The sequence below is a fragment of the Puccinia triticina genome, chromosome 6A, assembly GCF_026914185.1.
Source record: "Puccinia triticina chromosome 6A, complete sequence".
NCBI classification, from domain to species: domain Eukaryota; kingdom Fungi; phylum Basidiomycota; class Pucciniomycetes; order Pucciniales; family Pucciniaceae; genus Puccinia; species Puccinia triticina.
The window spans coordinates 4,775,487-4,788,641 of NC_070563.1; the positions used below are offsets into that span (position 1 = coordinate 4,775,487).

General features: G+C 48.3%; 2 protein-coding genes across 2 annotated transcripts; one reads left to right on the top strand and one right to left on the bottom strand.

Annotated features, from left to right (window-relative positions):
- Positions 1 to 1,440: 1,440 nt before the first annotated feature.
- On the bottom strand, positions 1,441 to 3,281 carry PtA15_6A577 (uncharacterized protein; the record flags this gene model as incomplete). The annotated part of the gene is made up of 3 exons (XM_053170297.1): positions 1,441 to 1,960; positions 2,056 to 2,788; positions 2,876 to 3,281. The coding sequence occupies 3 exons, from the start codon at positions 3,279 to 3,281 to the stop codon at positions 1,441 to 1,443; spliced, it is 1,659 nt and encodes a 552-aa protein (XP_053021503.1).
- A 211-nt stretch (positions 3,282 to 3,492) lies between these two features.
- PtA15_6A578 (uncharacterized protein) lies at positions 3,493 to 4,728 on the top strand (the record flags this gene model as incomplete). The annotated part of the gene is made up of 8 exons (XM_053170298.1): positions 3,493 to 3,505; positions 3,579 to 3,605; positions 3,759 to 3,818; positions 3,896 to 3,931; positions 4,027 to 4,085; positions 4,152 to 4,403; positions 4,487 to 4,566; positions 4,629 to 4,728. The coding sequence occupies 8 exons, from the start codon at positions 3,493 to 3,495 to the stop codon at positions 4,726 to 4,728; spliced, it is 627 nt and encodes a 208-aa protein (XP_053021504.1).
- Between the last annotated feature and the right edge of the window lie 8,427 nt (positions 4,729 to 13,155).

A 13,155-nucleotide genomic window follows, 5' to 3' on the forward strand; every position in this document is an offset into this window, starting at 1 on the left:
TCCCCTCTGCAAAATGCAGAGCTTTCATGTAATGAAAATCAGGAGAAATAACTTGGTAAGATGAGGGAGAAATTGTGAGATTACTAAAAAAAGTGTGATTTTCTCAAAAAATCCCGTTCTTCCTGTGCCAAAGATCACCGCTTGCGGGCAAGTCCCTCCTGCGGAGGTCGCGCTTCACGCAACCTCCTCGGAGGGACTGTGTTAAGTTTGGTAAACAACACCCATAAAAACCCAGACCAAAAACTTGGTCTTAAACTTTTGTATGTAGCTTTGAGTTTTGTTTTCTGAAACTGGGGAGTCACATGCTGAGCCTACAAGTATGCACATGGCTCTCCAGTGTCCATGGGCAAAAATTCTCAAACCTGTCCAGTTTGGTATTTACCTCAAATCTTTGACTTTTTCCACCGGGATCATGCACCAGCTAACCATGATCACCCAGCTCCAGCTTTCCAACAGTTCCAAACCAAAGATAGCAGGGCATTTCTCTATGGTTTGGAGGCAATTAAATATCCAATTGCCAAGACACCAAACAATGCAAATGTTGAACCCATAAATTTTGCAAATCATAAAATCATAACAATTTTGAGTGATAATCTTTATGACAAACTTTGGAATTACTACTCTACTTTGGGTTTTGGTACATATTTTTTCAGCTCCAGATTTTATGATTTTGTGGTGTGATGATTTTAGGCAAGTCAACTTTGAACACAGGACTTATTTCTTTGCATATGTGAATTGATGCATGGGAGGGGAGAATTCTTGGAAAGATGAAGGAAATTTGATGATTTCCGATAAATAAATTTTGATCGCTACAGATGATAACATCCGATTGAGTATGAGACAATTCACTTCCAAATTCCTTTCTGCAGGGGAGATGCCCCTAGTCTGCAAAAATTGGGTATGTCCACATGTATGTAGACATGTCATTCCAGCCAATTATGCTAGCAGTGCTAAGACTTATGAATCCTATGGCAAATCTCTCTTGCCCCATTTGGCCACCAAAACTGATTCTTGATTCACCAAAACGTGAAGCAAGTCTCTGTCAAATCTTGCTTAAACTTTGGTTCAGCCTCAAAAAACTACATGGATGGAACAGACCACCCCTGAAAATGCTCATTTCAAGAGTAATACCTGTGTGACCGTGATTTGAATGATTTGAAATCAAATCCACCTAAGGATCATCAGAGAGGGAGGGAATAGTCTTGCATATTACTAAAATAAATCAGGAATAACAACAGAATTACAACAAGTACAATTAAAGGGATAGGTTACGTTGGAGAGAGAAAAACAGGTCCGTAGCTAGAGGTCGAACATCGGGGTAAAAAACGCTTTATCGATTGGAATGAAGCGAGAAAAGGAACAAAAAAATACAACAACCAGAGGCACGATGCAAATGGTAAGAATGAAAAGACGATGATGTGAAGGAAGGCGAGAGAGGGGTCAAGAAGGAAACCGGCCGAGAAGGTCGTTCTGATCGTCGTCGCTCCACTCGTCGTCTTCATTAAACCTTCGATACTCGACGCATTCGAGCTGGACGCTACGATCGAGGGCGGTGTTTTTAGAGGGAGTGGGGGTGGGGTGGGGGGGCTGGGAGATGGGGCCGGAGGCGAGGGGGATGCGGAGTCTGAACCAGGCGCCGGAGCGGGTGATGGCGACGATCTGGGGCTCGATGGACGGGGGGTCGAGGCCGGGGGCGTGGGCGAGGATCCAGCTGACCAGACTGACATCGTCCTCCACCGTCCTCGGCCCGCCCATCCCTTCTCTTTCCTCTCCCCCTCCTCCTGCCGCTTTCTGAGGCTCGCCCGATGGCCCCGTCGAGGGCCCAAATATGCCGGGAAGACCCGTCGTTCGCGGCGCTTTGCCGCCCGGGCCTGGCAGCCGGAAGAATGCGTCTGACCAGGTCGAGTGGAAGTATTTCGGCAGATAGGGCTTCAGTAACGCCAACGGCCGCCCGGCTTTCCTGGGTAAGGTCGACCACCCTCTCAGTCAGTAAACATGAAGCATTCTAGAGGGAGGAGAATCGTCCGTTCTGTGTTGAGTGGTAGGTTGACCCACCCTGTATCCTCGCTGGGCTCTTTGGCTTTAGCCTTCTCGGCAAGGCTCCAGACATGGATGGTGCCCTTGTCGCTGCTGGCGCATATGGCGAGCCCGTCGGGTCTGAAGCGCAAGCCCCACATGACAGCGCCGTCGGTACCGCGGCGGAGTTCGCGGACGAGGGCGGCGGATTTAGCGTTCCATATCCGGATGAGGGTTCCGGTGACCGAAGCGGTGGCGATAAGCTTGCCACAGGGGGTGATAGCGAGGCTGGCGAGCGGGGTGGTGTGGGCGACGAGGATGGCGGTGGAGGGGTATGGGGGCTGGCCGGCTGGGCTCCGGACGCCGGGCGGGACGGGCCGGTCGGGCTGGAAGCGCGGCAGATGCACCACCTGGACCTTGCCCGCTTGACGCCCGGGGAAGACCAGCAGACTGCTTTCGGGCGCCGAGCCGAGACACGCCAGGCCTTTCGGGTTCACGCACGTCTCCCATTCCCCCTCCTCCCACACACCCTCCCCATTCACTCCAAACAGCACCACCCGATCCTGTAAGACCACCACCAGCTTGTCTCGTCGGCCTGCCAAGCCGACCACGGGCGAGCTCAGCTCGATCGTGAACACCGCTTTGGATATCGAACAGTCGTAGACCACCACCTTGTTCGGCGAATATAACGGGCTCGGCGGGCCGCCGACGAGATAGAGTATGTTCGTCCGATGCAGCGGCATGACGATCCGTAACGAACCATTCGGAACAACTGCGACGGACAAGGCCAGACAAAAGAGTCATCAATCGACCACATCCCTCTGATCTTCTGAATTCACTCCAAAAGGAGCCCACGAACCGTGTTTGTGGATGACACTCAGCGGGAAGTTCCGATAGATCGCCCATCCCTCGGCGGTCGCAGTCGCAAAACTCTCGTCCCAGCCGGTATGCTTGAGCAGCGGATGGTTCTGGTCTTCCTGGAGCTGATTGGGAGCGGGGTGATCGGCGGATGATGGATGTTCGGCAGCCGGCCGAGTGGGGTATCGACGGTACTCGGCGTCCTGCCACTGTTCCTCTTCTTCTTCTTCGAGGTCTGCTTGGTCTCGCTGAGGGGCCTTCCCCTTGAGATCTGGTTTCCTGTGCGGTCTGATGCGCTTTGAGGATGATGGGAGGACTGCTGGCCGGGTTGAGGGGGGCACGCCCAGACAGACGTTGAGGATGGTCGAGTGGGGTGAGTCGGCGAGCGAGTATGTGGGCAGATTCATCCGGCGAGAAGTGGGCTGGTTGATGGCGTGCTTGTCCTGGCTGGCTGGCTGGCTGTGTCTCTTTCTCAGGGGTCTCCCCCGGGAGGGCACCCTCCCCCCGGAGCACTCCCCCGGGGCCCTCCCCACCTCCACCCCCAGCTGATCCCCCACCAGCCAGGATCTCTTCACAGCAAAACCACCCCAGCGACAACCACGCACACCCAAGCACACCATGACTCCAGACTGTCAGTCTCCCTCCTTCCACCGAGCCCTGAGCCAGACTGACTCCAGCTGACCATCTCCTCCCGTCCGTTGCAGACGACTATCTGGTCAGTACCACCAAACGTAACTGAACAGCCCGAAACCCCTATACTGACCCCCTCTCCATCTGCTCCTCTGGACCGACGCCGATATCCAGTTCAGTTGAGTGCACCCTTCCTCACAAACAGAGAGACAAACGGATATCCTTGCTGACCTTGCGACGCTTATCGAACACAGAACTCCTGCTCATTGGCGACTCCGGAGTGGGCAAATCTTGTTTACTCCTGAGATTTGCGGGTCAGTCGCAGTCCACTCAACTCGCTTGTACCATTCTGACTACTGCTCATCTGTCTTCCTTTCTCGGCTTCCTCCAGATGACACCTACACCGACAGCTACATCTCCACCATCGGTATGATTCTCCCCATCTTACACAACATCCTCCTCATCATCGCTTTTCTATGACCTCTTCCCCCCCACACTCCTTGCTGATATCATCATTACCAGGCGTGGACTTCAAAATCCGAACGATCGAGCTAGAAGGAAAGACGGTCAAGTTACAAATCGTAGGCGTTCCCCTAGTCGATGTGTCCGTAGCTGAATCATGCTGATGATGACGTGGGCGACAACAGTGGGATACGGCAGGCCAAGAACGATTCCGGACGATCACCTCGTCCTACTACCGCGGCGCACACGGGATCATCGTCGTCTACGACGTCACCGACCAGGACACGTTCACCAACGTCAAGCAATGGCTCCACGAGATCGACCGGTATGCCTGCGAAGGCGTCAACAAACTCCTTGTCGGTAACAAGAGCGACTTGACTCAGAAGAAGGTGGTCGAGTATACGGTGGCCAAGGACTTTGCCGACCAGCTCACCATCGTCCGTCTCTCTTTCCCCGCTTCTCTCACCTATCCCGAGGAGGGATCCAGATACTAAAAAGAGATCATTATTATTCAACTTAGCCTTTCCTCGAGACCTCGGCCAAGAGTGCAACAAATGTCGAACAGGCCTTCTTGACGATGGCCAAACAGATCAAGGACCGGTAAGCCAATCCATTTGTGATCAGTTGTCTGGATATACAAGGCTGATTCTGGTCCCCATCAGTACCGGCTCGACCACCGTCAACACCGGCTCAAACAAGGCCACTCTCAAAGTGGGCGCCGGGCAGAACGTCCAGCAACAACAGTCCAGCGGCTGCTGTTAAACCCCTCACCCTCTCTTATCTACCTTGTTTTTTTTTTGATATGTCCTCACCGTCTTAGGCTCACTCGCGTCTCGTACGATTCCTTCCTCCAATCCTCGCCCGCCCATTCGTCGTCGTCGTCTCGTGTCCTGAAGAGAATGTATCATCACCCTCCTCTCCTCTCCCCTCACCCATTCCCGTTTCCTACTCTTCTTATTTTGTTTGGTTGTTCCGGTATACTACTTGATCATCTTTTCTTCTTCTTCTTACTTACCAATAAAAAGATATATTCACGTCTGGTTCCCCTTGTCTTTCCTGTGCATTCCCTGCTGAATCACGCCCTTCTCCTTTCTTTCTTCATTCCCTTTTTGTTATAGTACAAATGAAAACAAATTCACAAAACATAGCCCAATGGGATGCATCACAAATCACAGCATGGGTAGGAACTCAATAGTTTGTGTCAGTTTTGATAGTTCTAAACTCTTTGTTTCTTGTGAAAGTACATACACAAACATAAGTTTAAATATGTGGTCCCCAAAATTTGGAAGGATTGGATGGAGCCAGCAAGGTCATGGGCCGGAGGATGCAGGACATTTTGTCTTCCTTGTCTCCAGTCTGGGACATCACTTCTATGCTAGCCTGTGCCTGGGCCCTGCAAGATCAAATCTTTATCACAAGCCCTCGAGTTTTCATAACATTTGTATTGGCTAGAAGAGTCAAAGATCACATGTCTTAAGTTCTGAGATGCTGGGAGAAATGGTGCAACAAATACTATACATGTATTTGTATATGGCATGTATTGTATTGTTTTGTGTAGCATATACATTGTATTTGTATTGTATTTTTTATCCAATACAATACAATGTATTTTTTGCATAATGTATTGCCCTCCCCAAATGTAATATTTTGTGGATTGGCACAGTCAATACATTTTTTTGGAAATGTATTGTATTGTATTGGCTGACCAATGTAATACAAATACACCAAGACATTTTGTATTCAAAAATAAATACAATACAATGTATATGCCTATACAATACATGTATTGCATTTGTTGCACCGTTGCTGGGAGGAGGGAGGTAGATCTAGAGGAAGAATATACAGGGCACAGTGTGGAAATTGCTTTGGGATGGGTTGGCAGTCCTTGAGGGGGGATAAGAGTATGATATTACAGCTAAGTAGTTCTACTGTCACAGGTGGTTTGGAAGACCTGCCCCTCTATTATACTACACTGAATTCTGAAAACAAATCCGGTTGTTGTTGTGGTGTGACTTTATGATGGAGAAAAGTTGTATGTAGGGTACTGCCATGTTTTTTTGCTAAAAACAGGCACCCAGCAGCGCCAGGCGGGTACCAGTGGTACCCGCTTTGTTTTTTCATTGATTTTTCTTTTTTATTGGCTGCCAGGGGTCCAATGGGTCCTCAGAGCTGCAACCTGTCCGGCATTCTGCAGACATGACACTCCAAAAAGTGGTCAAACTTGCCTGTACAAGCAGTTGACAGGCAGGACCATACGCTTGGACAGGCAAGGCCAACCTCTTTTTTACCAGCCATGTCCAAGAACTGCTTGGAAAAGCCGGTCCTTGGAACTGCTGGTCCAAGCAGATAATCTTGCAGTGCCGCCAGACATTGAGAGGAGTATTTACACAGCTCCCTCAATGGCCTGTAGCTGTGGCAGCCAGCCAAGCTGCTCTCAATGGTCAAATGACCTGCCATTGAGGGACTGTGTACATGTTTCTGGCCGGCTAAAGGTGGCCCCGGTCCCTCTGCAGGCTCAGGCGGTACTTGGAGGTGTTAGGACCCTGGAGAGCCCCTACCAAGCCATCTCATGTAGCACGTATCTGGGGGACATTTTTTTGCAAAACACTCCTCATGTAAATCGCTGGATATATATCCAAATTGATTTATTTTTCCAGGATGGTCCTAATGTAATTGGTATATTTTGGGGTTTGCCTGGAAAGAAAAACCAACTCTTTAGGTCTTGGGTTCCATTCCCAACCAAAAAAGCCTTTTTTCTGTGCAATTGTGCCCTGCTGGGCCTTTCTCCCAAAACAATCCTCCTTATGTACTATGTATCTAAACTGGTTCCAATTGGGAAAAACCCAATTTCCCCACATATCCAAAACCTGGAAGTAGCAGAATTTACATGGGGCGGCTTCTTAGGGGTTTTCCGGGGTCCTGGGGTGTTACCAGGTGTCAGGATAGTGTAGGAATATCCTTGTAGTGTGTTATGCTTATACTATATACACCCACAAAATAGCCCATACAAGGGTTGACAATTGGGCTGGCCCAAACCAGCCCACTTGGTTTTTGTTTGGCCCAACAAGGGTCCAAACAGGATTGGATGGGCCAAGATCTGTGGGAATGTTGGAATGGCCCAACTCAAAGCGGGTTGGGTTGGGCAGGGTTACTGATTTCAGTGGGTCGGACTTGGGTTGGACTCGGGTAAGACCCACAAACAAGCACTTGTGACAGTGTGTGAGCCCAGCAAAGATCCAAGATTCCGACTTCAACACTGGCCACACTGAAATTCAATGGGTGCCCAAAGGCTGCCCAAAACCTGGCATCCAAACTCAGGTGCCCATTGGGCAAGCCCATTTAGCTGTGGGACACCAGCACTTTTTCTATCTTTGTAGTTCTAGCAGGCAAATCCGGCCACTAACACTAGCGCCGCCTTTGCTTAGCTTAAAAAAGATAACACTACGCTACGCCAGCACTAATGTTAGCGTAGCTGGCCCACCATTGGTGGGTGGGGCAAAATTCTGGGCAATAAGATAGCGGCGAGCCCTGGTTTACAAAATTTGACTATTTTGTGGTTCCAGGTTGGATATTGCTGCTAGCCGGTACCAGTTGCCCTACAATAACTAGGTTTCAGCCTGCTGCTGCGGCTCTGTCTGTGGAGTGCAGTTTCTCCTGATGGCTGCCTGCCGCACTTTAGCCCAGTGTGCCTGCCGCCTCCACCATTAGCCCGACTTGTACTAGCCCCACCTCCCACTGCGCTACTGGTAAGCAAGCAAGAAAAAATCCCAGCAAGGAAGTGTTCCCAGAAGAAGTATGAGGACAAGAGAAAAAAGCTCAAAAGCAAACTTTCAAGAGGCTTGGTCACTCTACTCCAACCTAAGACAAGCTCAAGCTAATTGCTAGGAGTGTGCCAAAGCACACTCTGTCTCAGCGCCGGTCTCTTGTGTGACACAGTGCTGATGGTTTTTTGAGGTACACACTGTAGCGGCTTAAGTAGCCGCCAGCGGTTTCAAGGGTTGCACTAAAGCTATACAGCCAGTGGAAGGAAATATAACTCAACACCTGGAGGCGGTGGGACTAGGTAAGGGGACACAGCAATAATTCAGCCAAGTACCATTGCTTATAAGGGATGAGCCAGTTATCTTCTAGGTTGCAGGTGTTATAAAACACACCTGTACCTAGGATGAATACACAAAGAGAGGAAAGCTGTAAAAATAAAGGGGTTATTTGATTATTGTAAAACCCCACTTACTAGGTTTTTAGTAAGGTGCATGGGTTTGTTGTGAAGCCCCGCGCTCCTCTTGGGTTTCACAAGGTTACACTAGACTTTCATTTGATTATATAAGCTCTCATCTATATAGTCCACACTTCCCCACTCCCCACCTAGCTCAGTAGAGACCCCGGACTGATCCCTCTCTCACTGAGCTAGGTAGGCTTTTCATTTCCTTTTCTCCTCCTTCCTCTATGATTCATCTTGTATGTACAGAGAGACCCCGGACTGATCCCTCTCTCACTGAGCTAGCTCTATGAAATAAAGCCCCCCAAGATTGTTTCTAGAACCGCTCCAAGGCCTCACTGCCTTGTCCCTCCACCTCCAAACAGTGAAGGGTCTCCCAACCCTTACATTTGTATGGTAATAATCTGGGGGGAAAGACCCCCCCTTTCATATTACAGGGACCTGATCTTCCTTTGATTCAAGGCCTCAGAGGGATCCTTAACTCCAAGGAAGTGAAGAGTTCCACAGAATTCAGAGTAGGGATTTACATAATTAATTATGTAATATCTCTATTTGGACATAGTTTGTTCTTAATAAGTATAAATACATAGAGAGATAAGATTATCTCTCTCAGTAAGGATAATATGTAATAAATTTGAAATACAGTTAGTTACATACTCAAAAGAGTGTGAAAGATTGTGGTTTAATCCATAATAATTGTAGGGAGTTGAAAAATTGACTCTCAGAAATTAAATTATTGACTCCCAAATGGCATTTACGTTGCACGGACCGGGTCAAGACGTCCACCCCCGGTCCGCGGGACCAAAATTTGACCCGCGCTGATTTTGGGAGTTGGAAAATTAATTCCTCCCTCTAGAATGGGAGTCAAAAATTTAATTTTACAAAAATTCCACAAATATACAAATAAATTCATATCTCCTCAGTGGGGCACCCAAAACCCCCAAAGATTTTACAGTGGGCAAAATACCCTCTTGAAAGCATATGATGAGCTTCATGGCATTAGCACACCCCATAATAGGCATGTGCGGTTGGGGGTCAAATTTGGCTGATTTCCTACTAAGGAAATCCACCAAAGCCTTAGATACAGTGCCCCAAAGTGCACCAAACTTTTACAGTGGGAAGAATAACCTCTTAACAGCATATGATGAGCTTCATGGCATTAACACACCCCATAATAGGCATGTGCGGTTGGGGGTCAAATTTGGCTAATTTCCTACTAAGGAAATCCACCAACGCCTTAGCTACAGTGCCCCAAAGTGCACCAAACTTTTCCAGTGGGAAGAATATCCTCTTGAAGGCATATGATGAGCTTCAAGGAAAAAATAACATGAGAGATTTTCCATTTGAAAACATAACTTGCGAAACCGTTTGAGGAAAACATCACATGGAAAATTATGGTCATTGTGACGGAGGGACTAACAACTGAGGTGTAGGCACTATTGAATGTTTCAAAGGTACTAAAAGCTGTGGCAAATTTGGCCGACACACTATTAGCAGTAGCGGTCGCACTATTATCTGTGGCGGCGGAGGGATTCTTAACTGTGGCGGGGGACTATAACTGTGGCGGGGGACTATAACTGTGGCAGGGGACTATAACTGTGGCGGGGGGACTAATAACTGAGGTTTAGGCACTATTAAATGAGTCAAATGGAATAAACCCTGTGGCAAATTTGTTGGAAACACTATTAACTGTGGCGGTTGCACTATTATCTGTAGCAGAGGGACTATTGCCTGCGGCGGGGCCAAAAGCCCCAGCTGCCTCTAATTTATTTCATGTGCTTGAGTTACTGCCTTTATACTAAAAGTTTGGGTGGAGAGTAATAAAATTGATGAGCTAAAATTTTGGTGCACTTTGGGGCACTGTAGCTAAGGTTTTGGTGGATTTCCTTAGTAGGAAAATTGGCCAAATTTGACCCCCAACCTCACATGCCTATGATGGATTTTTATAATGCCTTGAAGCTCATCATATGCTTTTAAGAGGGTATTCTGCTCACTGTAAAATTTTTTTGCACTTTGGGGCACTGTATCTAAGGCTTTGGTGGATTTCCTTAGTAGGAAATCAGCCAAATTTGACCCCAACCGCACATGCCTATTATGGGGTGTGCTAATGCCATGAAGCTCATCATATGCTTTTAAGAGGGTATTTTGCCCACTGTAAAATCTTTGGGGGTTTTGGGTGCCCCACTGAGGAGATATGAATTTATTTGTATATTTGTGGAATTTTTGTAAAATTAAATTTTTGACTCCCATTCTAGAGGGAGGAATTAATTTTCCAACTCCCAAAATCAGCGCGGGTCAACTTTTGGTCCCGCGGAACGGGGGTGGACGTTGTGACCAGGTCCGTGTGACGTAAATGCCATTTGGGAGTTGATAATTTACTTTCTGGGAGTCAAGTTTTCAATTCCCTAATTGTATATTGGAGTGAAAGGTACAAGATTGATGTAATGACAGGGAATTGAACTCATTACATCTCATACATGAGTCAATTATTGATGAAGTATTTGACCATTAGGTTACACAGCGGGCAATCGGATGTCAAACGCAGCCCGCAGCAACACCCGAGCCAAGGGGACCCCCTTTACTCGGGTGTTGCTGTGGGCTGCGTGCAACATCCAATTTCCCGCTGTGTTATTTGACATGTAATTTCTAGTTGTAGACACATGGAATAGTGTCTCAGTGTCTGACACTCCGTTATGAGGAGTGTGCCAAAGCACACTCTGTAATAGGAGTGTGCCAAAGCACACCCCGTAATAGGAGTGTGCCAAAGCACACCCCGTAATAGGAGTGTGCCAAATCACACCCCGTAATAGGAGTGTGCCAAAGCACACTCTGTAATAGGAGTGTGCCAAAGCACACTCTGTAATAGGAGTGTGCCAAAGCACACTCTGTTATAGGAGTGTGCCAAAGCACACTCCGTTATAGGAGTGTGCCAAAGCACACTCCGTAATAGGAGTGTGCCAAAGCACACTCTGTAATTGGAGTGTGCCAAAGCACACTCTGTAATTGGAGTGTGCCAAAGCACACTCTGTAATAGGAGTGTGCCAAAGCACACTCTGTAATAGGAGTGTGCCAAAGCACACTCTGTAATAGGAGTGTGCCAAAGCACACCCCGTAATAGGAGTGTGCCAAAGCACACTCTGTAATAGGAGTGTGCCAAAGCACACTCTGTAATAGGAGTGTGCCAAAGCACACTCTGTAATAGGAGTGTGCCAAAGCACACTCTGTAATAGGAGTGTGCCATCTGTAATAGGAGTGTGCCATCCGTAATAGGAGTGTGCCAAAGCACACTCCGTAATAGGAGTGTGCCAAAGCACACTCCGTTGTAGGAGTGTGCCAAAGCACACTCCGTAATAGGAGTGTGCCAAAGCACACTCCGTAATAGGAGTGTGCCAAAGCACACTCCGTTGTAGGAGTGTGCCAAAGCACACTCCGTAATAGGAGTGTGCCAAAGCACACTCCGTAATAGGAGTGTGCCAAAGCACACTCTGTAATGGAATAGTCCGTTGGTTGATGAATGATCTGTTAGGCCAGGTAGCTGATGAGGAAGGCAAGACCATCACAGAAATCTTGATTTAATTGATTTCTTTTCCCTTTTTTTGTTCATTCTCTGACCTTTGATTCACCCTCCCTGGGATTAACTCTAGTTTCCTACCTGGAGATCTCTCACTAGACAATTTGAGACTTGCTCAATCCCAACACACCAATCCTGAGCCTTCATGAGAGCAACTCATTGGTTTCTGTACCCAGCCTTTTGACTCAAACACCAATCAGAAGTGATCAAAGTCATTTCTTTGGGTGATTTGAACCGGACGGTGCATGTGACTGAAGCAAATGCGGCATTGTCTTGCCCTCATGCGGCAATGAGCGTCAAAATTTGATGCAAACCAAAGAGAGCCAACTTTTCAGATCAATGGACAGTGGCCACTCTGAGCATGATCAACCTTGCCGCCTCAGAATGTGCATTGGCCACTAAGAACAAGGGCGCACAAATGAAAGAAGGCGCCAACATCAAAAAATCACTGCTTGCTCTTGGAAGCTGTATCAATTTACTCTGAAACCCCAGGAGTTGGGGCGGTCATGTGCCTTACCAAAATTGTAAGCTTACTCAACTGCTCATCAAGCATTCACTTGGCTGGACCTTAATGATTGTCTGCATTGCTCCCACGTCCACCCATTATGAGGAGACCTAGAACTCAATTCAGTATGCTAATCATGCCAAGGAGATCAAAACCAGCATGAACCGCACACTATCTCTGTTGAGCTTCATGTCAGCAAATATGTCCAAGTGATCACCAATCTCTGCAAGAAGCTTTCAGAGTGAAAGGAGAGCAAGGCTGTTTACGCCGCCTACGCATTGAAACTGGACTCAGCACTATTGAATGCCTCTCCCTTCAACCCCATCCCCCTCCAACCCTCACCATTGCCCCCAAAACGCACATTTTTTCCAGCTGAAGCAAATCCGGATGGCAAAGCTGCACACTACGCACCGCCAGCCGGCAAGGCTGCATGTGCCAAATTGCCACTCCGCAAGGCTGCGCCATATGAAGTAAACCCAGGCACCCAAGCCCCCCCCCCCCCCCCCCACCACCAGGGGGTAGGGGGGGGGGGGGGGGGGGGCTGGTACAGAGGGCGGCTGACCGGGGTACATACTTGCTGGCACTGGAAAATCAGGGACCTGGACACACCAGGATGTCCCAAAAGGATGTGAGCGGTTACCGGTTGAGGAACCCCTACTGTCTCAGATTGTAGGCAGTTGGTGGAGGGGAAATGGAAAAGACAAAAAGAGAAGAGTGTATGACCTTTGGGGTGATTGGTTGGATATGAGCTAAGGAGTTGTGTAGCGTTGGGGGCCCTTGATCTTCCCAATCTGGTCTTTGTAAAGATCCAGTTCCTCCTTTTTGCCTCTTGGAATGTCAGCTACCAAGAAGAAGGGCAAGTAGCAAAACAAAGCTGCTTTTGAAGATTGTCAG